Raw genomic sequence first — 27140 nt, 5'->3', positions numbered from 1 at the left:
TAAATTTGCTAAAAGGTCACATTTTTCCTTCCCTCTCTTTTATTGTTTATGCACGTATTCACATGTTAAATATGTAATAAATAACACTCACATGATAAATTATATGTATTATTTTTGCAATGTAGTAAACTCTCACATGCTTAGTTTGTAAATAATTCTTTATCATAAATATTCACATGATATGTTATATGTAAATAAATACTCACATGGGTGTGTGTATCTATATATATTGGATAAAAAAACTGTAACTTTATTAAGAAATATCATCTATATTTGGCTAAGATTACATTATTGAGATGCGAAAGAACATCCTTTATCCACACTGAGAATTTGCTAACATGTCTAACAAGGTTATGACCAGTGAAATTATCCTGCTTTCTAATATGAGAGAAAAGAACAACAGTAAAGTTTTCAGCTAAACATTTTGCCTCATCAATCAAATGACCATAAGACACCAATGAGACATCCTTACTCTTCAACAGGGATGGAGCCACTGTTGGACTAGGGGAGCCATTGCCTCCCCTAATTTTTTTTTTAAAAATATATTATTATATATATGTGTACTAATTTTAGCAATTTTATTCTATAAAATTACATTTTGTTCCTCTTAAACAATATCATTGATTCTTGTAAAAGTAATACTATACTTATAAATTTTACAACTTTTTTACAAACTGTTTTGATAGCAAATTCTTATTGATTCGCATATGGGCCCAGCATTCACATCATTTTTTTACTTACTAATAACCACTTATCACATCAGCAATTTTAAAAAAAAAAATTGTAGCTCTAGCAATTTCCTCATTTTAGTGACCATAAAAAGGATTTAAATCTAAAATCTAAAATAAAATATACAAGCCCAAAAAAATTATCTCAACAAAAAAAAAAAAATTATCAATAGTAAAACTAAAAAAAATTAAGCTCAATCAACCGATTTTATCTTAAATAAACAACCCTGCCTTTAAAAAATTCTAAACAAAAATAAATTTGTTCTTACCCACACACAAAAAAAAAAAAAAAAAAAAAAAAACCCTAGCAACAAAGTTAGAGGTTGAAACTGCCGTATAAAATCAACAATAAAGTTGCCCCCTCTAACTCAAAGTTCTGGCTTCGTCCTTGTTCTTTAGGACATTGATGACTATCTCTGAGTCTCCCTCCAAAATAAGATATGACAGCCCAATATCCTAAGCAAAGGTTAAGACCTTCACAGCTGCCATAGCTTCCACAATTGCGACCAAATTTGGGTGGAGGATCTTCTTGGCCATGGATGCCATTACATGACCCTTTTCATCCCGGATTACAACACCTACCAGCTGAGTTTTCCTCTTTAAACACAGCCCTATCAAAATTGATTTTGAAGTAAGATCTCATAGGAGGCTTTCACTTAACCCGTTTTGAGGAACTTGACTATTAGAATTAGGTGGTTTGGGAAGAATGGTTTGAACAAAACCTGAAAGGGCAACAAGTACATCTGGGATGATTTGATTTATTTGAAAAGACTTGTTACTTGCTCTTAGCAAATTCCTTATGTACTAAATAGTCCAAATTGTTTGAACAAAGAGCTCCAAAATTTTATTTTCCTTTATCACATACTGCACAAGCTCACTGAAACTATGAAAGTGAGTAGTGGTGTGAAAACTCCAACAAGGATTCAAATCCCCGCCAAACCGATGCTAAGTGTGGGCACAGCCAAAGGGCATGAATTATATTGATTGTACAAAATCTTTTCCAAGTGTCAAGTATCTAATTTTTTTCTCTAAAACGTTAATATTGGAAATAAAATTAAAATGGATACTATCCTTTGGATCAGTGGTGTAGGGTGCTTAACACTTTCCCCACCCATAATCGAACTTCTGAGTCCAAAATTTTTGGTTCATGACTTTGGTTTACTTTAATTAATTAATTACCCTTGAATTGGTTTTTAGTTAATTGTATATATAACTAAAAAAATTAGACAAATAGGTGATCAATCACATCTAATACAGAACTAATAGTTAGTGGCAACTCGTAAAAATAAAATAAGAAAAAAAAAAGACTCGTAAAAATAAAATAAGAAAAAAAAAAGACTCACACATACACCTTACCCTAAAAACACAAGCATACAAGAGAGTCCGTTGCCAAGGACACAATATGCAACAAACTGAAAGCTCTTTTTAAGAAATTTTTAGGCATCACCTTTATTTCATGTGGCTTAGCTAGACCAGAATATTGTTTTCTATTTTTAAAGCACTTCTCTGAATTAATTTCGAATATGTGGCTGCAAGTGAATTGTAACATTAGTTGTAACGGAACATAACTTCCATGATACCCTGTTATTGGATAAGTAAATATAAAAATATATGTGATCAATCCAAATTAGTATAATGTGTATCCATAATTGACCGGAGTTTAGGAGTTAGGGCTAATATATATATATATATATATTAGATAGAATCCTCACTTCTCGAATATTTGGTTGGCTTTTTGAGTCCACCTAATAACTCAAAACAAAAAATAAATTAGTAAAAGACCTATTAACCCAAAAAACAGTTAGCCCTTTAGAGAAGTTGAACCTATCTAGATTAACCCATTGCAGCCCACCAAAGAAAAAAAAAGAGAGTTTGGTCTAAGAATTTAAAAAAAAAAAAAAAAAAATAATTTTGAGGTCCTCCTCAACAAAACCAAACAAAAAAAAAAAAACAAAGTGGTGCAAATGTAACAAAGTGAACGAAACAACATTAGTTACCCTCTCTCTCTCTCTCTCTCTCTCTCTCTCTCATTCTTAAATCCAAGAAATGCTCATGGATTTTTTTTAAAGATTTTTATGAAATTAGTTTTCATTATTGAGCATATGGGAATTAGACAGTCAATCAAACTAGAGACTCATTTCTATGAATGAAGTTAAACAACATCAGAAAGAAGGTTCTCACTTATTTAATAAATATGTTGTGTCTACTAAGAGAGTCTAACCATAGAACAATCCTAAAATACTTAATTTGACTATTGCTTGATTGATAATAACTTATATACATAATAGTAATCATCTAGCTCAGCTCTATAGAAATGCAAAATTGTTCTCAACATAATAGAATACAGGCTACCAAAATGAGTGGAGCTTCATCTATGAAGAGCATGGAGCTACATGGTTTGGGCCTAGAAAAACTTGACCTAAAACCTATTAGGTCTAAAGTTATAATGGGCTAACTTCGGCCCAATTTTGTTCACTCTCTCTACTAGTCTACTAGCACTTCATCTATATGTAGAGGCATTTCTTCCAAAGAAATTGTTCTAACTTTTTTGAGATGAAGCAAATTGAAGATGAATAAATTCCAATTGTTTCAACGGAAAAAGTTTATATTGGAAATAAATATTATTTAAGAAATAAAATATAGATAAACTAATTAATTAATTATATCTAAAATAAAATTCAATTGACCAGTAAAAATACAATGTCCTTTCAAAATAAAAATAAATATTTCTTTGTACTACCCACCTCAAAAATATTTGATGGAAATGATAGTAAAAAAGAAGCAAGCAGAAACATTATAATAGATCCTTTAAGTATTAAGAATATCAGAATTTTAAAGAAAGGACTATTCCATCATATATGAAGCTGTGAAGGCAAGATATTACCATTTACAAGTAGGTAAAGTTTGATTCTATGATACTTTTTGCTTCTAATAAATAAGACTCTTATAGTAATTGCATATGCTTCTTGAGAATCCAGGACCAAATCAATTGGCAGGGAAGTGGAGGCACTATACTATTTTCATGAGGACCAAAAGAGAAACAATAGAATTAGCAGAGCCGTAGCGTGTATGTACTTAACATGAAATGAAGACCAAAAAAAAATTTGTGATTATCATACTTGCAAAATGAGTTGAACTGCTTTGTCATTTCTATGTTCTTAATGGTTCAGAACATCCATATAATATTATAATTGCTTAGCCCCCTTTAGGACAAATGACCAATGAAAAACTTGCCCGAAGGTTAACAAATAAAAGATCAGTGACGTCTAAGACCTAGGTTAATTTTGTTTTCTATACAGCCATGTGACATTTACGGAAATGAAGATACCATAGCATACACTAAATCAGAGACAATACGTTGAAAATGGAAACATATTATCATCACAAAATTCTAGGAGTTTAACTCTTAACTTGCTGGTTTTTTGAAAGATCAATGAGATCAATGAAAAGAAAAGTCAATTAGTTAGTTACATGACCTCTGAAGCCCAAAATACCAAAATGAAAGTTAATATACAGAAAATTTCATATATTTTACTCGAGCATTCTACCAAATTTATCATCAACAATAAATTTTACTTACAAAGATCATATAATAGTAGTGACGATTATTTCCACTAAAATACCATAAGGTGAAGAATCTCACCACATTGAAATTAACTTAAGATCAAACAAGTAGAAATATCAAGCCAAAGTTCCCCATTTCTATATATATATATATATATAACCAGAGTTTGTTTTGAAAAAACTCTGTATATTTTGCAAGAGATAATTTCAGGTTCCCAAGTAGCATAATTCAATCAGTGTGTCTTCCTCATCAATCAACTTTTGTATTTCAGCTGACCTTCAAAGTCAACAATGATAGGAAACCATGAAAAAAGATTTCATTACCTGGTCCTAAAATTCAGCTAATGTGACCATATCGGCAATAATGGAATAAATCAATGTAAGGCTAGGTAATTAGCACATTTTACTTACAGCATTCAAGCATAAAGGAGTTTAAATTTTGAAATGAAATTGAGTTAGATAAACTACATAGTAGAGGCTAAAATTTCTCCTCTTTCATTGTCTGGAAAATTTTTGAAAATAATGATGATGGTCTTACTAAATATTCCAGTAATAAATTACAGTACGAATCAAAGTGGTGGCACTTAAAAGTTATAATTCCAAGCACAATGTTTGATTCAGTCCAAATGATTCTTTAAGCCAAGATTATTTGATGGCTAAGATAAAATTTCTAAGAACAAATTTCAACACATTGATCAAACTGGATACACTCCTTAACTATACTTTGTAAACTGGTAAGCTTGCTTCTTTTTAGACGAAGCCAAAAAACAGCTTAAAATACCTCAATAGAACGTATGATGTTTAACATAAAAGTCACATTACAAAGAGGACTAGGCCATATGCAGAAAAGAGGAAGCTGTAGAATTGGCAAGCCAACGAGCATTAGTGAGCATTCAACCAGGGACTTTGATGAAACCATAGCTTAAAAATCACAAACACAGCAAAGCAATGTCTTCTTTAACAGCTTGTCTCTCCTGCTTCCACAACAAAGGCTTGCCTCAGAGGCTACTGGTAACTAGGAGTGCAGTCCACGCCTTTCATAAGTATGTAAGATAAGGTTTCTAATTGTCTAACAAAGCCTACACCTCACCAGCAACTCTTTATTTTGGCACTAACTCCCACTTGCCATGCCCGACAATCAACAAATCGTATCCAATTGCACAAAGCAGGTTCTCATTACAACGATTCCCAACCATTGCTTCTTAACAGATCAAGATCATGTGAATGTAACAGTTAAGAGTTTGAGAAGCATGACAACCTTCCCTTCAAACAAGTCCCACATTCTAGCATTTTGTGGGGATAAAACTTTTAGGTTGATAACTGGTTAGCCTCCTTCAGGACGAATTACCTATGAAAAACTTGCCTGAAAGTTTACAACGAAAATTCAGTGACAACTATGAGTCTTGGTTTTTTGTACTATACTACTATGTTATATTTATGGGAAAGAAGGTACTATAGCATACTCTAAACTAAAGAGATAGAACTTTGAAAATGAAAAAATAATAGAATTCAACAAAAATTTCTATAAGTTATCTCTAACTAGATGGCGTATAGAAGGATGAACAAGGTCAAAGAAAGGGGCACATACCTTTTTATTTACATAAACATGGTTGAAATTTTTGATTAGGTTTTTGTTCTCTCAGACCAGAATGCCTCCTTCCATTGCTCTTAAAGTCCTCTAGGAACTGTGCCAAGATGCCAAGCAGTCCATAAAATGGCCAGTGGAGAGGAACATTGAAAAACAAAACAGAAAATAAATGGAAACAAAAAAAAATTAAACAGTCAGCAAATAAGATATGCCTTGAGTATATAACAAGAGCTAACATCAGCAATGAATTTTTACTTCTAAAGTTCATATAATAGCATGGAAGGTTCTTTCCAATGAAACATAATCAGGTGAATCACCTGCCATACCAAAATTAACTTAAATTTAGATCAAACAATAAATATGTAGAAAGTTTCCAATTTCAATCTAAAACTCAAATCTGTCTTATGATTAATGTTTGTTTCTGAAACTCTGCATATTCAGGTTCTTGAGTATATACATTTTTGTTTGCTTTGGGAAACATTGCTTTGCGAAACTAGGCCTTACTAAAATGCATTTTTGTTTCATTTAATAGCTGCAGAAAAGCCCTCCTTTTAGCATATGTTTACTGAATGGAGTTATTAAGTAGGTTACATTGATGGTAGTATAGTGGGAAGGTTTAATCTGCGCCTGAAGAATTAACCAAGTAAAGATGGACAATAGATACAAATAAGTGATAATAGTAAACAAACTGAAGTGGAATCAGCTTTACCTATAAAGCAGGTACAAACTGAGAAGAATATTTGTGAATTACGGTCCAACCTTCCTTCTCCTTCTGGGCCTCCTTCCATGTTTCCATTGTGAAATCCCTGAAAAATGGTCATGAGCTCTGAGAGGGGAAAACATGCACACAATCAAAATTATACTCTTATCCTAAAGAACATAACTCAATCAATGTGTCTTCCATATTGATCAAGTTTAAAATTGATTATAAAAATAAAAAACTTTAGTTCAAATACAACCTATAACAGATATTAATGAGATAAAAAAGGAGAGATCCCCAAAACAGCACAACGCAAAAATTCCAAGGGACTTTCATTTACAACTTTCCATTAGCATGCCACACTGGAAATCAACCGGTCATCTAATTTTAAAAAGTTCAAGATAATTGGCAAAAACAAGTAAAGTCAAGGAAATGATCGATGGAGCAAAGAATTCATTCTCTATTGGAAAGCCTCCATATGTGACTACATTATCAAAAACTAAAGTAGTTTGCACTCCATTCCAGAATATGAGCAAGTCTCAGCTAAAATTATGAGCTGAAATATATGGGGACTCCTAGGCTCAATCGGAAACTTATAAGCTTGTCCTTGTGTTTGACAAGAAATGTAGTTTGCTCTCCACTTCCAAAAATCTGAGCATGTATCAGCTAAAATGAATAAAATGTTGTAATTAAAAATGTTCATAGTTCACAAAAGAAAGAAAATTATTATTTCTGAGAGCAAACGAAAACAATGTGAAAAATGAGATTAAGAAGCGGCAATGGTTAAATTAGTAAAACCAAGATCTCAGAATCCATTAAGTCATTGAACAAGTGTCCTGCTTCCTTATTCATCATACTACAGCTATCTAAAAAATATTTAAAAAAAAAAAAAAATCAGCATAAGTTAAGGAACGGTGGGGTGACAGTGATTTGGAACAAATGAAATACCTGCCCATCTGTAGCACAGGTGACAATGCTTGACTATCCTCAAAAGCATGATCTTTGGTTGAAATGACATTCCGCTCAGGCATCTTATTAAAAAGTTGTCTTGTCATTTTGTGCATTTCCACTAATCATCATCTTTCACAACATGATATATAATCTGCAATCAATCAAATTCCAAGATAAAATATCTCCTTTAGTCATTTCATCAAGCAGCTACATGTCCTTAGGGATAAGAGGTTCATACAATTCAAATAATTTACAAACTATAAGAGATATTGATGAGCTAAAAATTCAGTGCCATAAGTTCAAAAAGAAGAAGAAAAAATGAACATACATAACATAATCCAAAATTTACATTTCTCCAACTTTTGAAATTCAAGAAAAGCTTTTAGGAGTTCAAAAGCTAGCCTCTACTGCCCCTCCGCAAGAATTAGCTAATACGAGGTTAAGGTTCAAAATTTAAAAGTCACATAAATACACACATGGAGGAAAGAAGATGATTTTGTTCTTTCAATTTGGGTATATTGTCGGATTAAGTAATCTACATAAACATATTCTTTAACTACAATATTGTGATAGCAAATATCAGTGGATTTTTTTCCATGTTCTCAATGGTTTAGCACATATATAATTAACAGGTTGGCCTCCTTTAAACAATACAACCAATTAAAAACTTACCTGAAAATTTTCAATGAAAAATTTAGTGACAACTATCATCTTGCTTTAGTTAAATTTACAAAAATCCATGTTGGGTTATAATGACCCTTACAATCCAGATTAAAGAAATAGAAATATGCAGCCAATGTTTCTCATTTCTATCTAAAACTCATATCTATCATATAATTAGTCTTTGGACAACTCCGTACATTCACCATGATATAATTTATTTTTCTTTTTTTCTCAAAATTATATCTCATTCTCGTGTTAGGGAATGTATCCTTCCTAATAGGCTGTTTTGTTTCATTAAAAAAATGCAAAAAAGTACCTCCTAATAATATAGGTTAACTCAATGGAACTAATAAATAAGTTAAAATTGATGGCTCAGGTAGTGTAGTGGAAGGGTATAATACTATAATCTGTGCCTCAAAATTCATCAAGATAGATCATAAGTAAAAAAAAATGAAACTATTAATAACCTGAACATGGCTGAGCGTGCAAAATGAGAGGAATATTTGTCAATTACAAAGAACACCTATATTCTCCTTCTTGCCTTTCTTTCATAGGTCTTTTCTGAAATTGCTGAAAATGGACGTGAACTCTGAGAAGTTTGAAAAAAAAAAAAAAAAAAAACCATAATCAAAATTAAATCCATTATCCCATGGAGAGAAAATCAATTTGTGTCTTCCTTATTGATCAAAATTCTGTATTCCAGTTAGCCTTCTGAGTTAACAATGATGAGAAGCTATGAAAAAGTTTTTATTATTTTTACCAGATACCCTAATTCAGCTAATGTGATCATCTCACCTAGAATCCAACAAATCAATATACTGCTGGGTATTACTAATTAGCCCGTCATGAATGCAACCATCCATCATCAAAGAGTAGCTGAAAACTTGAAATGAATTCGAGTTAGATAAACAAATCAAACGCTGAAATTTCTGTGCTAACACTATCAAGAAAAATTTAGAAGGGGAAAAATATATTGATGGTCTAACTATATAGTAAATTACCACGCTCACCATTGTGGTTGATCAAAAAGCTGCAATTTCAAGCACAATGTGTACTGCTGTCTGAATGATTTTTTAAGCCAAGATTGTTTGATTACTGAGCCTGAAACTAAGGTTTCGAAATACAATCTTCCAACAAATTGGTCAAACTGGTTCCACGTCAACCGCATCCCTTACTATATAGTGGAAACTAATAACTATGATTAGGCACAAAACAAAACATAAGTTAGATACAAAGGAGACAGGACACAAACACAGCAAAACGTTCAATTTAGATAGGACCAAAATAGAGCCCCTACCTACCAGCAGAGGACCAAAAGATATTCATATAGCAGTTTGATGTCATCTTTGCATAGTGCCTGACATGACAAAGAATTCTGGGATCAATCCTATTAGAGCCAACACTTCTTACACTGGCTAATAGACTTTGAAGGTCACCAATAACACCTACACTCACCCAGTCTTGATTTTGTCTATTTCAAAAAGTTTCTCAAGCTATTTGCCGGTTGAGAGCACAAAAACATTTTGAATTCCCATATGCTTCAAGGCCACAGAGCTTGTCTCAATATGAGGAGAAGGCAGTGGATTTGGAATTTTTTTGCAAGCTAAAGAATCCAGCAGTAACAGCATTACCCATTCTGTCCTTGCAAAACAAGCATGAACCTTTCCAACTTCATCTCTTATCACATCCTGCATAACCAAAAGTTTCCATCCTTGTCAGCCTCTAATACTTCCCTCATCATGATAACTTGGTCCTTCTTTAACAAGTAAGCCTCCCTACAAAGCTGCTCCATTTTCTTACTATAATCAAGCACTGTCACAGCATTGCCAACAGCTTGATGGAACCAGGGCTTAGAAGATTTGGAACACAGCACAACAATATTTTAACAGCATGTATCTCACAGCTTCATGTTTTCAATCCACAACAAAGGCTATAAACCCCATACATATTCGTAAGTACACATGCAGCTGCCACACCTTTCACAAGTACATAGTATAAGGCTTCACAAATTGTCTGACAAAGCTCGCACCTTATCTGCTCCAAACCCACCACCTCCACCACCAAAGATCAATACTTGCCACACCTGACAATCACCAAATTGTATCCAATTGCACACAGTAGGTTTACAGCTTCTTAGAGAATGATTCCCAGCCTTTTCTTTTTGATCATGACTATATGGTCACATTCCTGAATTTACAAGGAGTGGCTGCAACAACAAGAATAACATAAGAAAAAATGCAAGCATCTATGGAGGATCTCTCCATCCAAACTGAGAGCCAATTATTACTGGAATTTGATTCAATAAATTCAAATCTGATAGTGAGATCTGATTGAAGCTAATGAAATGGTAAAGATCAACATAAGTTATTGGAATAGTCAAGTTAGTTTATTTCATTCTAATATAAGGTCTGTTCACATTACAATGAACCTATGATATTTTACTGCACACCAAAATTGCTTTGGAACCAATGAAAAAAGTGTGATTTATTAGAGGGCTCTTTGAACTAACAGTAACTGTTGATTAAAAAAAAAAGTTTGTTCTTCTTTTGTCCTGATTGGTTGGCTTGTAAATGTAAATATTTTCTAATACTAGAACTACATGAAAATTTATTTTTGGCTAATGTAGATTGAGTACTTGATCAGACTCATATTATGAAATACCTGCCATTTGCAACACAAGTAAGAATACTTTGATCATCTGTGCAAGGCATGATCTTTGGTTAAAATGACATGCTGCTCAGGCATCATATTCATAAAAAGCCATCCTACCCTTATGTGCATATCCACCTATCATTGTTCCTCAACATGATATGTAACCTGCAATCATCACATTACATGGTACAATAATCATCCTGCTGTGTAAATGGGATCCTTAATATTTAAAGGTTCTCAAATTTTACAATACAATATCTATTTCAGGCATTTCATCGAACAGTTATATGCCCTTAGGAATAAAGGTTTCATATAATTCAAATAACTTACAAGTATAAGAGACGTGCGAAAAATTCAAGGTGCAAGAAGTTCAATTGTTAAAAGAAGAAAAAAGATTGAACATATACGAGCCAAAATTTACATACCTCCTCCAAGTTTTGAAGCTAGCCTCTATTGCAACACTGCAAGAATTAGCTTAGCTTGGGTTAGGGTTTGAATTTTTAAAATCATATTGTTTAAATATACAAACAGAGAGGATTTTATTGTATAATCGTAAAAATTCTTGAACTAAAACATTATGAAACGAAATAACGTTGTACCTGGAAGGAAGATCTCTCTGTTTTGCAAAATTATTTCTGCTGCTCCTTGCCATCAATATTAACTGAAGGGATGTTGGCAATCTTTGACCACATTATCCCCTTGTCTTTCTCGTAGTTTTGTTTTAACACAGGACAATTAGAAATATCAAGTCGTTGAAGCAAGGGCGGAAAACACTTCTCTGAGAGGGACGCTAGTTTAGGGCATGCAACGATGGAGATTTCTTCAAGTACAGAGAGGTTTTGAAATAACTTCCAGGAGAGGAATAACAAATTTGGAAATTTATAAAACCTCAAGGTAGTGAGAGATGTAGGCAACATCAACATCGTATTCCCATCTTCCTTTTCTGGAAACGAATCCATAATTCCACTACCAATCGAGAGATATGTAAGCGACGTGAGTCTATGCAGTCCCAACTCAAATACTTGCTCACAACATTTCGCCCCTGACAACCAAAGCTCTCTAAGGTTGGTGGGGAAACCCTCTTCCGGAAAGGATATGATACTTGGACAGTCATACATTGATAAATGTTGCAGAAAGTTGAGGTTGTGCATGTTGTTTGGCAAGGCCTCCAGTTTCTCAGAGTCTTCGATATGAAGACTTCTCAAGTTGGTAGGGAGCAAATTTCCTACAGAGATAAGCCTATTACAGTTGTGTATATAAATCTCTTTGAGGTGACAGAGTTTGTGTAGGCCTCTCGGTAAGCACCTAAGCTTTTCACAACCTCTAATTAAAAGATGTTCAAGTAACGTATCCTTGTTTAACTTGTCTACTATTGACTCTAGTTTTGGACAATCCACTAGCCTAAGTACTTTAAGGGTGGTAGGTAACGTGTCTTTTGATGATAAAGATGTTAGTTTTGGGCATTCTTCAATATCAAGGTGATTAAGCATGGCTGCTACGTCGACTATTGTTGATACGCATTTTAGGGATGGACAATTAGAAATTTTCAAGTGCTCAAGAAGAGATGCATTGTTGTTACCAATGCAGCTAAGATTCTCCTCATTCATCAATGAAGGAGAAGTTGAAGAAGCCCCTCCCTCATCCATCACAAATAGCAAGGATTCCAAAGCACTACAGCCTTTGATTGTTAGTGTCCTTAATGTAGACTTCAACTCGATGTTTACAAGACTTTGGCACGATTCGATTTCAATTTCTAGCTCCTTACAATTTTCTATTATTAGCTTTTTTACCTTCAAAGACCCATGCACAACCTCTTTACATCTCTCAATTTTTAATTCTTGAAACACTGAGTGACTTGGAATTGAAACAACCAATTGCTCACATGCATAAATGGAAAGTTTTTCCGGGAGATGATAGGGCAATTTTCCTTGCAATTTTGGGCCCTTAGAGATAGAAAGCTCATGCAAGCAAGGGAAGTCTTGGTTGCAAGGAAGCCAATCTTGCCATTCATACGTATCCTCAAAGCAAAGTTTCACCAAGGATCGAAATGGTTGCTTGCAATGTTCCCCATAAATTAAACTCAGGGCTGACGCTCCGGACCCTATCCATTCTCATAATAACAAGGTGCTTGAGAAATGGTAGTTGCCCAAAGGCAGGTAAGAGCATGCATTTTCCACACCTCTCAATCCTTAGGTCCACCATCTTAGAAAAAGAAGAATCTCCTAACCAAGTTGGGAAGTTTGCACCAACATAACCCTTAATGGAAAGTGTTTTCATTGTTTTATGAGGTCGTAGCATGTCAAGAATATCTGTCGCAACTTCTGCATCTTGTAAATCATCATCCCATTTCATCACCAATGTATCTAAATTCTTCTTACCTTTTAAATTGACCTTTCTTGCATCATTGGCATCAAGCATGTTCTCCAAGTGGGAAATTGAAAGTGTTCCCTGAAGAGATTCCAAATTCATCAAGTCTACTATCTTATCTTTCCCCACAACAAAATTAGATAGTGTTCGTAAGCTCTTTAATTTTGCTATTCCCGCTGGCATCTCTGTAATTGAATTTGAATTTGTAATATTGAGATGTCGAAGATTGACCAAATTTTCAATTTTTTCTGGTAATTTTGTGAGATAGAAACAACTTTTCAATATTAGTGTCACTACAAAAAATATGAGTTATAACAGTGGTCTTTTTTGTAGCACTTACAAAAAATGCTACTATAATGGGTTTATTGTAGCAGATTTTCAAATGCTACTATAAGTCTCTTTGTAGCAGTGGTTTTTTTGTAACCGCTATAATATACTTTTTTTTTTACAACGGTTTCCCAACTGCTACAATATACTTTATTTTTTGTGCTTCTATAGGTGATTTCTAAATACAAAACTACAATTTTATTTTTTATTTTTTTGCAATGGTTTCCCAACTGCTACAATATACTTTATTTTTTGTGCTTCTATAGGTGTTTTCTAGATACAAAACTACAAAGTTCAGTCTTTTTTTTTCTTTTTTCTTTTTTTTATACTCCAATGTAGAAAACTAATACCCTAATGAGATCATCATACACCTAAAATACTCAGAATGACACAAATACCCCTAGAATTATAAAATGACCAAAATATCTCTAGAATGTCCACAACTAGAGAACTATTTTTAAAATTTTCAAAATGAACAATATACCCCTAGACCTCCAAATTTACAAAATACATTAGGAATGATTACAATGAACAAAAAAAAAATCCCTAAAATCCCTAAATGATAAAAATACCCCCCAAACCATTGTACTACTGTTATCTACTGGTTTAAATTGTGAAGATGTTTACTAATAGAATAAATTTTTTTTTATTTTGTTATATTATTTATTTTAAGCATAATGAAATTTTAATATCATTTTTCTAAGATTTATACTAGAAACAATTGAATTTTTTTATATGTGAGAAACAATTGGTTTGAAATATGGTATTCTTGCTCAAATTAAGTTGGTTTTGCAACAACTGAAACAATGTCCAACAAAAAGGAAAAAAATAAATTTAGTTACACACAATCAAGAATGTAAAAAAAAAAAAAAAATCAAATGATATTAACATTTTCTTTAGTAGGCGTGAAACATGCTTGTCTATATTAGCTACTATATTATGCAATTTTCAATTTTGAAAACACACACACATATATATATAGTATAATCAAATCACTACAATATTCTTATTGTCTTTCAATTTTGTATATAAAATAACTAAATATTACAATTTTTTTACTGGAAAAATTATTGAAATAATTTTTTTTATACATCGATTGTTGAGGTGGGGGATTTAAACCTTGGACGTCTCTGTTAGAAATATGGTAACCAGTTAAGTTGCAAGATTCTTGGCTAAAATTATTGAAATATTGGAAAAAACTAATAATAAGTTTCCCCGCCCATCGTGTGGGAACTCAGCTAGCACTAAAGAAATAAGAAGAGCATAAATTCCAAGCTATTGGACTAGGTATAATGCTATTTATGTATTACTCTAATAAAAATTTTGAAAATAAAATGGCTCATACACCTTGGCAAAAAGGTTAGTCCTAGTAGCTAAGAAAATATTGTTTTAAATCCACAATTTAAAAACTCACACTAACAATATCTAAAAATTGCAAGCAATATTATTGTTTCAAATCCAAAATAGTCACTAGACACATTACAATGAAAACAATATAGGCTGGTACTCAAGCAATGATAAACTAATTAGGCAAGCTACAATGAAACAATATTCTCCCTTGAAAGCGTTAATCACCAAGAATCACTAAAACAATGAAACATGTTCCCTCTTGTGACTAGTAATCTTCTTCAGACTCAGAATCATCCATAAAATTCTCTTCATCTAGTGGAAGTGGTGTATCGACTATGGTTCCATCCACATCATTTCGAGCCCAATTTAGGTCGTCATTCGCATTATTAGGTGGATTTTCAATATCATATGGCTCATTATCACAATAAATGTCTACATCATTATCACTCAAATCGCCATTACCAACGTCGAACACATCCCTTGGTTTTGTTTTGACAACAACAAGCCAATCCTTGTCTCTTTCATCTTCAACATAATATACTTGTGAAGCTTGAGATGCCAAAATAAATGGGTCATCTGTCATTCTCTTCCCAACATGTATTAAATGTGAAAAATTGACAAGGGGAAACCCAAATTCATCTATCTTATATCCCCTACCTGTTCATCATTATCACTCAAATCGCCATTACCAACGTCGAACACATCCCTTGGTTTTGTTTTGACAACAACAAGCCAATCCTTGTCTCTTTCATCTTCAACATAATATACTTGTGAAGCTTGAGATGCCAAAATAAATGGGTCATCTGTCATTCTCTTCCCAACATGTATTAAATGTGAAAAATTGACAAGGGGAAACCCAAATTCATCTATCTTATATCCCCTACCTGTATCAACGTCAACCCAATCACATTTGAATAATATGTATCTCAAATTATCATAATAATTCAATTCAATTATGTCAGACAGAACACCATAGTAAGTAATGCCTCCTTCTGTTGTTACACTGACTCCACTGTTTTGAGTTTTCTTATTTTCCTCATAATCTTTAGTTCGGAATTTAGTACCGTTGACAACATATCGTTTCATCCGTCTAGCTTCAGTATTGGGTCATTCAGCAAGCCATCTAACTTTATTAGTAAGTTTCACCTTCTCAGTATTACTCATGGCCACAACCTAAAATTATATATGATATATGAATATGAGCTAAGTAACCCTTATACTACTTCTATTGTATGCTAAAAATTATTAGTAATGAATTACTTACATAATTTCGAAACCAATCACAAAACTCTTCTATATGGATCTTATTAATAACTCCTTCTGGTACGCGACGTGGACGTATTCTGCTCTTTATTCGTTCCTTGTGTAACCTATATAAACAAGTGTAGCATGTGTTATTATTAAGAGTTATCATTTGATTAACATGCTTAAATATGAATCATATTTATCAATATTACTTACTCGCGAAATGGAATAATTTCATTGCTATTGAATAGAACATAACGATGTGCTTGTACCCATTCGGTTGAATCAAGTTGAATATTCGACATTGCTCCTGTAGCATCATCAACGTTTCTAATGGGTCTATTGAATACTGTCTCAACAGATTCCAAATATCGCGAGCAGAATATTAAGCACTCTTCTGCAATGTATCCTTCAGCAATAGAAGCCTCTGGATGAGCTCTATTACGCACATAAGACTTAAGTCTTAAGAGATACCTATTTAGAAATATAAGATAAATAGTGGAATAATGGATTTCAATGAAAAATTTAAATAATTATGACTTACCTCTCAATGGGATACATCCACCGATAATGGACTGGTCCAGCAATTTTTGCTTCAGTGGCCAAATGGATGACTAAATGAACCATGACAGTAAAGAAAGAAGGAGGGAATATTTTTTCCAATTCACATAATGTCATTGCAATTCGAGACTCAAGTTTCTCAAGATCTTCTAATTGTAGGACTTTGGAACATACTTCTCTGAAGTAACCAGATAAATCTATTAAAGCCATACTGACTTTCTTTGGTAAAGCTCCTCTTATTGCTATTGGAAGAAGTTGTTGCATTATAATGTGACTATCATGACTCTTCAAACCAAAAATTTTGCGTTGTTTAAGTTGGATACAACGTGAAATGTTTGAAGCATAGCCATCTGGAACTCTTATTTTCTTCAAAACTCTCAAGAAAATATCCTTTTCTTTTGGAACCATCGTAAAACAAGATCGTGGCATATATGTCTTATCATCTCCCCTCTTTTCTGGGTGAAGTGTATGTCTTATACCCATATCTTTTAGGTCAAGACGTGCCTTCAAGTTATCTTTAGTCTTGTGTGGCAATTCTAGCACTGTGCCAAGTACATTGTCTGTAACATTTTTTTCTATATGCATCACATCAAGATTATGCCGCAACATGTGATTCTCCCAATAAGGCAATTCAAAAAATATACTTCTCTTCTTCCATCCTTTTGGTTCTTGGTCTACATCTTCCTTTCTCTTTCTCTTTTTTTTTTTGGACTTTGGTCTTTTTCTTCCCAAAAATACAATTAACGCCTTCAGTTTGCACCATGATGTCAATGCCAGATGGTATAACAGGGGCTTTTTCCATTTCATCAGTCCCATCAAAAAATTTTCTATCTTTACGAAAGCTGTGATCTTTTTCCAAGAATCGTCGATGACCCATATAACAATATTTCCCTCCATATTTTAACCACTGAGATCGAGTATTAAGATTACAAGAAGGACAAGCAAAGGCCCCTTTAGTGCTCCAACCAGATAAATCACCATATGCAGGAAAATCATTTATCGTCCACATCAATGCTGCATGCATCTTGAAATTCTCATTAGAAGACACGTCGTAAGTTGATATTCCATCTGAATTATCATCTGCTTGAGGTTGAGGCACTAATAGGGCACTTGATCGACTAGCTGATGGGCCAAGTGAATGATCAAGAGGTAGTGTGTCTTGTGACTGATTAGGCCCAAATGACCCATGTGATGGGTCTTGTGGCTGTGGCTCAATTTCAGCATTAACTATACGAATCCGTTTCTTTCCCATATCTATTTAGAAAAATATCAATATAGATAATTATCAACACAAATCACATATTCATTATACATAAATCCGACAAGGAATGTATAGCAATAACGCAAACCTAACAAATAATTTATCACCCTATAAGAACGCTTTTTCAGATAATTGGTATTGTGGGGTTACATAGAACTGATACTAATCATGGTTTTTGTGTACACAACAAGTTTTCATTCGGGCTGGTGAAAGAAACAACTTAGCAAATACTAGCGGTAAGATTAGAGAGTGTGAAGGATTTTCCTTGTGTAGTTATAGTTTTTTTTTTTTTTTTTTTAATCTACTCTATTGCATTGACCGAATCTTCTTTATTCATCAAACCCATACACAATTACATCTGTAAGCCAATTTCTCGTGATTGACATCAAGGCCAAGAGACTTCAATGAGTAGATGTAAGGCATATAAATCAAAACGTCATACAAACAATGTTTAACCGAAAACAACATACCACCTTCATTAAAATAAGTTTTTTTTTTTTTGAACCCGAAACGATAGAAACTTTTATTTGACTTAGCCAAGTATACAGAGTAAGGCTAGACCCAACTATCTTAATATTAGCATACTTTGACTACCTCTGTACAATCTATGACATTAGAAAGAAGAAAAAAATGGATGAAAAAATAACAAACCTTCTGAAAAATTAGTTCCTCCTTGCGATAGAGAAGTGAAAGACAGACAGTTTTTTTTTTTGATAGAATGAAAGACAAACAGTTAAGAGAGACAAAAGAGAAGTGAAAGCAAGGCAAAGCAATATTTCGCGCCCGCGCCAAAATATGTCTATTTTTTTTTAGAATACGCGCCAAAATATATCTAAGATTTGGGTATTACAGATAAAAGAGAATTTCAAACCTTTGGTTACACAGTTTTTTTTTTTTTTTTTTTTTAAGATATATTTTTTTTAATGGGATAATAATTTCAAACCTTTGGTTACACAGTTTTTTTTTTTTTTTTTTTTTAAGATATATTTTTTTTAATGGGATAAATATTAGTTTTTGATAGACATCTATTTCAAAATGAAGATTGCTAACGATTGAAGAGCAAAATAATCTTCAGGCTATTACGTGGGTCCTGCTTTATGTAAGAAATTAATTTTTTTTGGTGAAACAAATAATTTTTATTTTATTTTTTATGGAAATAGATAATTTCTTCTATTTATAATAGATAACGTAGATAAGAACAAATAATTTTAGTTCTCAAGACTATAAAATATGGAGTATGAAAAAAAATTGATTATGTTATCAACATACTCAATTTTTTCAGCCTTAAAACTAACTTGTACCATATTGTCATAACTTCGGGAACAATTAGTCCAAAATCTTATAAAAATAAAATAATTTATAATGACCAATATAAAAATCTAATAATATGATAGTTTGTTATTTTGATTAAAATTACTCATTAAAAAAAATAATAATGTAACTATATGGAGGTGGGCAAATTCCGTTGTTCAAAATCCATTCTCCTTATTGTTGAGTTGTTGCCATGGGTTTTGACCATACTAAGGCCAAGTGCAACATGGTGAGATCTAGGCTTTTTATTTTTATAATATAACAAATTTAGTTAGGAGACACCTAACTACTAACATCGACATTGGTCTAAAGGCTAGGGCCAAAAAACTTCCAATATAACTGATGGTGCCAGAGAACCAACTCCAGATTCGTCCATGAGGGTCGTCCTTATCTAGAGTAGCGAGCTTCATGGAATTCTTGTCCTGAGCAAGCTCGTCCTAGGAAAACTTGTCTTGGGCAAGATCGTCCTAAAAGTAAAAGGTCAGAATTCACTACTACGAACCGTTGCCAACGACAGTTAGAGAAAATAAGGTCAAGCAATACAACTTCCATGGCAGTTATGGGAGTTACTTCCAAATTTTTTGGACTCCGCAACAATAGGAGAAGTTACAAAAATTAAATAACTATTGCATGCATGCTATATAAGCATTCATCTACGAGAAGGTAAAGGATTCAGACATTTTTTCCATTATACTTGGAATCACAAAAATACTAACTTAGCCATCGAAGGATTCTTGGCCGGCCTCCACCGGTCTCCTCTGATTTTCTTGTTTGCTTTTTCAAAATTCACCAACAGCCTTAAGATCGTTAACGCCCGAGATTTTCAACCTACTAATTTTCGAGGAATCATCAATAACTAATGAAGTCTTCAAATTATAAACCGAAACTTTAAGTGCATTATTGAGAAGCAAATGAGATTACTAATGTGGGTGTGGGGGAGGGGGGGGGGGGAAAGGAAAAATCAAAGAGGATTGGGCCTAGGTTGAGCCCAAAGGGACCCAATTATGTATTAAGGAAAGGGAATGGGCTCAAACCAAGCATTTTGGCCCAGAGGTCAAGGGAATTAGCCCAGAGAAGACATGTCTAAAAACAAACCATCATCTAGAATTCCGATAAGACCAACCCAAGGAAGGTTTGAACAAAAAGCCTGTGTTGAGGAAGAGGACAGGCTCAAAAATGTAAACAGGCAAATGAAGGCTATCAAGCTACACCTAGGATACTATCTGGCTGAGGAACAATAATTTCCCCAAGTGAAGGTTGGAGGAAGCTTACTTAGAAAGTAAACATCTCCTTCACATTAAATGCACTGCACCAACTTATCATGCCACATTCATGGTGAAAGCTCGAATTTGTGTGAAAACGCAAGAGCTGTTTAGATCCTCAAATTACAACTACGGCTCGGTTAATTTTACTCTAACTTAAACTAAGTGCGGAATAGAGTAAATGCGAATGAACAAACAATAAACTACTCTAAGCCATATTCATCATATATCAATCAGTAAAATGAAAGTTAAAAGAGTAGGAAAGAAGAATGCAAACACAAGATAACACGTTTATGTGTTATCGAAGAGGAAACCGAAGAACTCGGCGAAAAACCTCTCCGCCATCCTCCAAGCGGTAAATCGATCCACTAGAGAGTGAGTTGGAGTACCCGAATAACAAAAGACCTTCCAAGCATAGTCTACCCTATGCACTTAAGCCCTCCAAGCTCCTACTATTGGAGTAATAGTTGACTATTCGTACAATTTCTTATAGTTCCAAGAAAAAAAAAAAAAAAAAGCTTTTTAACCTTTCACTTCAATTCAAAAAAAATTACCCATCACGTGAGGGGTTAGTATAATCAGACTCACGCCAGTCACACACTCACATGGTAAGTAGCACATAAATTAAGACCCGTATAAAACAAAAATAAAGAAGAAAATAATCAGAGGAGCAGACCAAATGAATAAGAAAAAGATGACGACGAAGAAGGGAGATAGATCAACAAGGTGAGGGTGACAAAGAAGCAAGTTTACTGTGTAGGCGACGTGATCGACGCTAATCCAGTAAGTTATTACGAGGAGGGAGAGCGACGTGATAGTTAACTTTTTTTTTTTTTTTTTTTCGGTCCGGTATGCATTTATCAGCTGGAATCCGGTATTTGGTCCGGTAAGACCGGTATTTAATCCGGGATGAAACACAGGCATTTTTGTATCGGAGTAGGTGCCGATACAGAAATTACCGATCATACGGCCGGTACGATACAAGATTCACTACCTTGGTTCTAACTGTGCCAATTGGAAAGATTTTCAATTTCTTTTTTATTTTTTTCCCTCCCAAATAAACGTGTGTGCTGGAAGTTTCTTTGATGTGTTCTTTTCCCCCCTCCCAAATGAACGTGTGTTGGAAGTGTTCTTTTTCTTTTTTCTCCCAAATAAACGTGTGTTGGAAAGTGAAATTCATGTCCTTTTTTCTCCCAAATAAACGCATTTTTTTACAGGGCCGGCTCTCCTCCCGTTCTAATTTCTCCTGTTGTCTCCCATTTTTACACAAATGAGAGACACGTGGCTAACAACAAATCCAAGGCTTGAAAATAAGCCACGTCTAACATTATATCCTCTCTCTCCAACTCTTTTCAGCAGCTTCCTAATTCCTTAGAAAAAGTATTGTTATTAATTCCGTTTCAGACCCCATTTCGGTTTGTCCAGTGGAACAAAATATTTCGGCACCTGCCTATTTCGGCGTACTGTTTCAGGATGTTTTGGAGTTCCTAAAGAAAAAAAAAAAAAAAAAAATATATATATATATATATATATATATATATTTATATGAATATTAACTAGATATTATTACTATTATATAAAGTAATGAATTTTATTTTATTTTTAAAAAAAATCTTTAAAAAAGTGGGATTAAAAAAATATTTATTTATAATTTTTCTACAAATAATACAATAAATATAGTGTATAAACTTTCACCTTAAAAAAATTAAGTGAAGCGGATAAAAAAATTTATGTAAATATTTTTAAACTTTTACCTTGTGGCATTGTTGTAAATAACTAAGTATCTATGAATAGTTTTTTAAGTAAGAAATTTCCTAGAAGTTTCCTACCATTTCCATTAGCCCACACGTATTTTTCCACTTATCATTTCCTCTTCATCTGATCTCCTCATCTCTTCTACTTCACAAGCTTCTCCGCATTTTATCTTCTTTTTTTATTTTTAATGCATCCTTAAGTCTTAAGTCTTAAGTCTTAACTCAAAACACACCGGAATGACTAAAAACCACCTCCCACACTCCACCAAAACTTGCTCTCCACTAAGTTGAAGCCGGCAAAGAAGATCTTCATCGTTTTGTTAATGGATGAGACTTCATCGGAATTGTTTACTGAGCTGTGAAAGAATCATTCATGGAAGCTTTAAAAGCTTCCTCTCCTTCTTGAAAGCTGCCATGATATATGCTCTGCCGAAACCACTCCTTCATCCAACTCATGGTTTCTTTCACAAGTTCTAATCTTTTATTCATTAATTTGTTTATTCATTTATCCAATTAATTCCCCTTTCTCTTCACATTTGAATCACAATTAATAAAACCCAATTCATTGTTCCGTTCCCCATCAAATTGTTGAAGCTCCTGAAAGAGTTTTAAGCATGCTGGAGATGGGTTTGGAGTGGCTGATCATTCTGTACTAGTGGAAACCATCAAAGATCATTTTGAAAGTTCAGTTTTTGTTACAGGTATACAAACCCAGAAAAAAAAATGGAACTTTAATAGTATAACCTCTATTTTAAATTTAAATTTTGATTTGGTGTTGTTTAATTGGTCACCACCCGATGAAAAATGCTTGATAATGTGTCCCCACGACTCCGATCAAGTTTTGATCTTGTTGGAGAAAGGCATTACGGTGGCATGTGGACGGCGGTTTTTCTAGGGAGCTGCTAAAAAGGGTTGAGAAAGAATGAGAGGGTATAATGTTAGACGTGGCTTATTTTCAAGCCTTGGATTTGTTGTTAGCCACGTGTCTCTCATTTGTGTAAAAATGGGAGACAACCGGAGAAATTAGAACGGGAGGGGAGCCGGCCCCTTTTTTTTACTTTTTTTTTTCTTTTTTATTAACCCTGCCAATTGGAAAGTTTTTCAATTTCTTTTTTATTTTTTTCCCTTCCAAATAAACGTGTGTGGTGGAAGTTTCTTTTACATGTTTTTTTTCCCCCTCCCAAATGAACGTGTGTTGGAAGTGTTTTTTTTTTTTTTTTTTTGCACCAACATAACCCTTAATGGAAAGTGTTTTCATTGTTTTATGAGGTCGTAGCATGTCAAGAATATCTGTCGCAACTTCTGCATCTTGTAAATCATCATCCCATTTCATCACCAATGTATCTAAATTCTTCTTACCTTTTAAATTGACCTTTCTTGCATCATTGGCATCAAGCATGTTCTCCAAGTGGGAAATTGAAAGTGTTCCCTGAAGAGATTCCAAATTCATCAAGTCTACTATCTTATCTTTCCCCACAACAAAATTAGATAGTGTTCGTAAGCTCTTTAATTTTGCTATTCCCGTTGGCATCTCTGTAATTGAATTTGAATTTGTAATATTGAGATGTCGAAGATTGACCAAATTTTCAATTTTTTTTTGGTAATTTTGTGAGATAGAAACAACTTTTCAATATTAATGTTTGTAGGTTGTATAAAGAACTTGTTGATTCCGGTAGACTTGTAATCTTAGTATAAGAAAGGTTGAGGTATCTCAGATGTTTCAAATCATGGACTGAACTTGGTAGCTCACAGATTTCATATCTATATAAAGATAATACCCTTAAGTACCTTAATTGTGGCAACAACAAAATAGTATCAAAATTTGTTAATTTGCTTAAGAATCTTGATGTTAGCAGAAGGAAGGTCCGTAAATGCATATCTTCAGGAAAGTCATCAAACTTTTTGATGCAATTAATTGAATGATCAATATAAGAAAAATGTCGTACCTTTGTAGAAATCTTACTACCACCCAATTGATCCTCCAACCTACAGCAAAAGTCTCCCGCTGCCCATTGAGCTAAATCATGCATGAGGTCATGCATGACAAAGAGTGATTCATTACTGCTTGATTGTTGAAAAAATGATCTCTTGAGCAGATCACGAAAATACTCACCACCAAGATCTTCCATTGGCTTCTCTCCTTCTGTTTCTCGAACCAAACCTTCTGCCATCCATAACAAGACTAGCTCTTTCTCCTCAAAATTAAAATCCTTCGGAAATAGCGAACAATAGGCAAAACATTTCTTTAAACTTGAAGGGAGGTACAGATAGCTTAATCGTAGAGTTGAAGGAACATCAGTTTTCTTTTCTAACAAATCCCATATCTTGCCATTTAGTACATCTTTCCACTCATCACGATTGTATGTACGTAGAAGGCCTGCGAGAGCCTTTGCTGCCAAAGGTAAGCCCTTGCACCTCTGTAAAATTTTTTTGACTTTCTTCAACTTTTAGATGTTCACCAAAATCTGACGTCCCCAGTGCATGTTGGGTAAACATGGTCAAACAAGCATCATTTGACAACTCTCTCAACTTGTATGGATGAGTAGCACCCATTGTTGATGAAACATTCGCATCCCGAGTAGTGATAAGAATCTTACTTCCAGGAGCCCCAGATTCAAATGGAAGTCGTAGTTTAGTCCAATCAGAATAGTTTTCAATCCAAACATCATCCAAAATGAGCAAGAACTTCTTGCCAGATAATTGCTCCTTCAATTTGCGCTGAACTAAATTTAGACTATCATCATTGCTAGTCTCAGAAGTTATATCCTGTAGAATTTCTTTTGTCACCTTTAAAATGTCAAAATCTTGAGAAACACAACCCCATGCTTTCACATCAAAATAACTGCCCATCTTATCATCGTTGTAGACTAATTGGGCAAGAGTCGTCTTGCCCAGTCCTCCCATACCAAGTATGGAAATCGTAGAGAGTTGAGCACCGCTCGATTCATCACTCAGCAACTTGACAATGGCCTCTTTATCTTCTTCTCTGCCATAAGTATGAGATTCAACCAGGGAAGTTGCGGGCACCCTTGATGTTATTGTTCTAGTCCTTCCCCTAGCAAAGTCTTCCAATTTCAGATCATTCTTCCGTGTAACAATTTCTTGCAACTTCTTATTGATTTCTTTAATCTTGGACCGCATATCGGCATTAAACATGATAGAACTTGGATTCAAACCCACACAACAAGCAGGGACGAACTTTCGTATCTTACTTGTGGTAGCTTCTTCTGCTTTCACCTTACGTCGCAAAGCTTCAGTAGCAAACTCGTCCAAGATGTCGTCCGCATCATAAGCCAAGTCTTCGAGCTCAGCCATCCAGGTCTTCACGGACTCCTTGGTTGTCTGTTTCTCTTCTGCATCATCCAGAACTTCACCGATTTCCTGTAAAATTATCTTCCACTTCTTGAGGTCAGCATCAACGCTCTCTTGCCGAAAGATCTTCAACAAATCAGGGGAGCTTAACTTGTCAATCAGCACATCAAAGAAAGCAGATAAAGCAGCCCCCGCGACAGCCTCCAAGACAATCGACATGGTTCGCTTGTGGAAACGAGAGAAATTTGGGAAATGAAGTAAACAGAGAGACACCACAGAAAGTTGAGTTGGAACTTGGGTGTGAAGAGAGTTACTCTGTTCTGGGAAGAGTTGAAGAAAACAATGAACTGTTTTGGTTTTTTTTTTTTTTTTTTCCTTCCTCTTTTGCTGTCACAGTTAATGCACTGGACGAGTGGATGTATGACTTTACTTCACGCGGTTTCAAAAGTCAGGTTCAGAAAATGCTGCGCGCCAAATAGTACAGTTCACAAATAGTACGAAGAAATGATAGGAGGTGAGAAAGATACCTAAACGAAACACGCCGAGAATGACTTATCAAATTGGTTGCTTTATTCAATGGGTGAGGCTCTGCTCAAGACTTTTGCTTCCATTTCATATGGAATACAGCGCTCTGCTCATGACTTTTGGAATCCAGCCTAAGGAACTCAATTTGCTTCATTTAATGTCGATAGGAATTAGGAACTCAATTTGCATCAGCCAAAGGAACTCATTTAATGACTTTTGGAATCCAGCTCTCTGCTCATTTAACGTGGGTAGGAATTTTTCAACATAATTTGCATCAGTGGGTGTACGAAGGTATTTTTTTTTTAAATTTTTTAAATTTTTTTACTATTTTCTAGAAGGATATACGGAACCTTAAAAGCTATTTACTATAAATCTATGTACTATAATCAATAATATAATTTCACTGGATTCTAATTAGTAATTAGAAGATACTTTTGTGTAGAGTGGCATTTAAAATAAAAATTCAAATGCTCCAATTTAATGGGGATCCTCTTTTATGGAACTGATAAAGCTAGTCTTGAAAGAATTATTCGAGATAATTAAAGAAAGGAAAAATGTTTGCCTTGATGATGAGCAAGATAATATTGGTAATATAATTTAAACCACTTCTTTCTCAATTAAAACTATTGTAAGCTCATTTATTTCCAATCCATTTAAACCCTACAATCCACTTAAAATTATCTAAATTTTCTTAGCAAATTTTTTTATTAACTCAATTGTAACCTTCAATGAAAAAAAATTTCACTGTATTTTAAAAATTCGATAGTTCATTTTCAATATATTTTCATAATATGTTTTGTTAGGTTCTAAAGATTTAGGATTTTATGTATTTAGAACTCTAATTTGTATTGTTGACAAACCATGATCAAAACAGGTTATTTAGTCTTGTTTAGACTTGCTCAAAGTTGGGTCTTTCATGTAAAGTTGGAATCGAGTGGCTGCAGATACATTAGTGCATTTCGGCCTGGCTCGATCGATCGAAGGATAGACTCGATCGATCGAATCTCGAGCAGAATGTT

At 33.9% G+C, this 27140-nt stretch overlaps 3 protein-coding genes across 13 annotated transcripts; all 3 read right to left on the bottom strand.

The window, feature by feature from the left end:
• Nucleotides 1–4821: 4821 nt before the first annotated feature.
• On the bottom strand, nt 4822–13498 carry LOC112024873 (putative disease resistance protein At3g14460). Of its 11 annotated transcripts, none has more exons than XM_024057524.2 (11): nt 11446–13498; nt 11272–11307; nt 10856–11011; nt 9492–10400; nt 9205–9389; nt 8990–9070; nt 8662–8783; nt 7529–7682; nt 6590–6706; nt 5881–5977; nt 4822–5655 (listed from the first exon to the last, which is right to left on the bottom strand). In XM_024057524.2, the coding sequence occupies exon 1, from the start codon at nt 12490–12492 to the stop codon at nt 11476–11478; it is 1017 nt and encodes a 338-aa protein (XP_023913292.2). In that variant the 5' UTR covers nt 12493–13498; the 3' UTR covers nt 4822–5655; nt 5881–5977; nt 6590–6706; nt 7529–7682; nt 8662–8783; nt 8990–9070; nt 9205–9389; nt 9492–10400; nt 10856–11011; nt 11272–11307; nt 11446–11475. The 11 variants fall into 11 exon arrangements, with proteins under 11 accessions (XP_023913292.2, XP_065629176.1, XP_065629177.1 ...); XM_065773104.1 differs by having other exon boundaries at nt 6590–6686; XM_065773105.1 differs by having other exon boundaries at nt 6609–6686.
• On the bottom strand, nt 12866–13396 carry LOC136067373 (putative disease resistance protein At3g14460). Its single transcript, XM_065773127.1, has one exon. The coding sequence runs from the start codon at nt 13394–13396 to the stop codon at nt 12866–12868; it is 531 nt and encodes a 176-aa protein (XP_065629199.1).
• A 10016-nt stretch (nt 13499–23514) lies between the features above and the next one.
• Nucleotides 23515–25957, bottom strand: LOC112024831 (putative disease resistance RPP13-like protein 1). The gene is made up of 2 exons (XM_065773095.1): nt 24231–25957; nt 23515–23713 (listed from the first exon to the last, which is right to left on the bottom strand). Exon 1 carries the CDS (start codon nt 25813–25815, stop codon nt 24637–24639), a length of 1179 nt encoding a protein of 392 aa, XP_065629167.1. The 5' UTR covers nt 25816–25957; the 3' UTR covers nt 23515–23713; nt 24231–24636.
• Between the last annotated feature and the right edge of the window lie 1183 nt (nt 25958–27140).

Source organism: Quercus suber, unplaced genomic scaffold, assembly GCF_002906115.3.
Source record: "Quercus suber isolate HL8 unplaced genomic scaffold, Cork oak 2.0 scaffold_69, whole genome shotgun sequence".
Taxonomy (NCBI): domain Eukaryota; kingdom Viridiplantae; phylum Streptophyta; class Magnoliopsida; order Fagales; family Fagaceae; genus Quercus; species Quercus suber.
Note: the sequence above shows the minus strand (reverse complement) of the source record. Positions and strands in the feature narration are given on the sequence as shown.

Coding starts and splice junctions, on each gene's coding strand:
- LOC112024873 (XM_024057524.2), bottom strand. CDS start 12,492: ATGGATGAGGGAGGGGCTTCTTCAACTTCTCCTTCATTGATGAATGAG.
- LOC136067373 (XM_065773127.1), bottom strand. CDS start 13,396: ATGCCAGCGGGAATAGCAAAATTAAAGAGCTTACGAACACTATCTAAT.
- LOC112024831 (XM_065773095.1), bottom strand. CDS start 25,815: ATGTCGATTGTCTTGGAGGCTGTCGCGGGGGCTGCTTTATCTGCTTTC.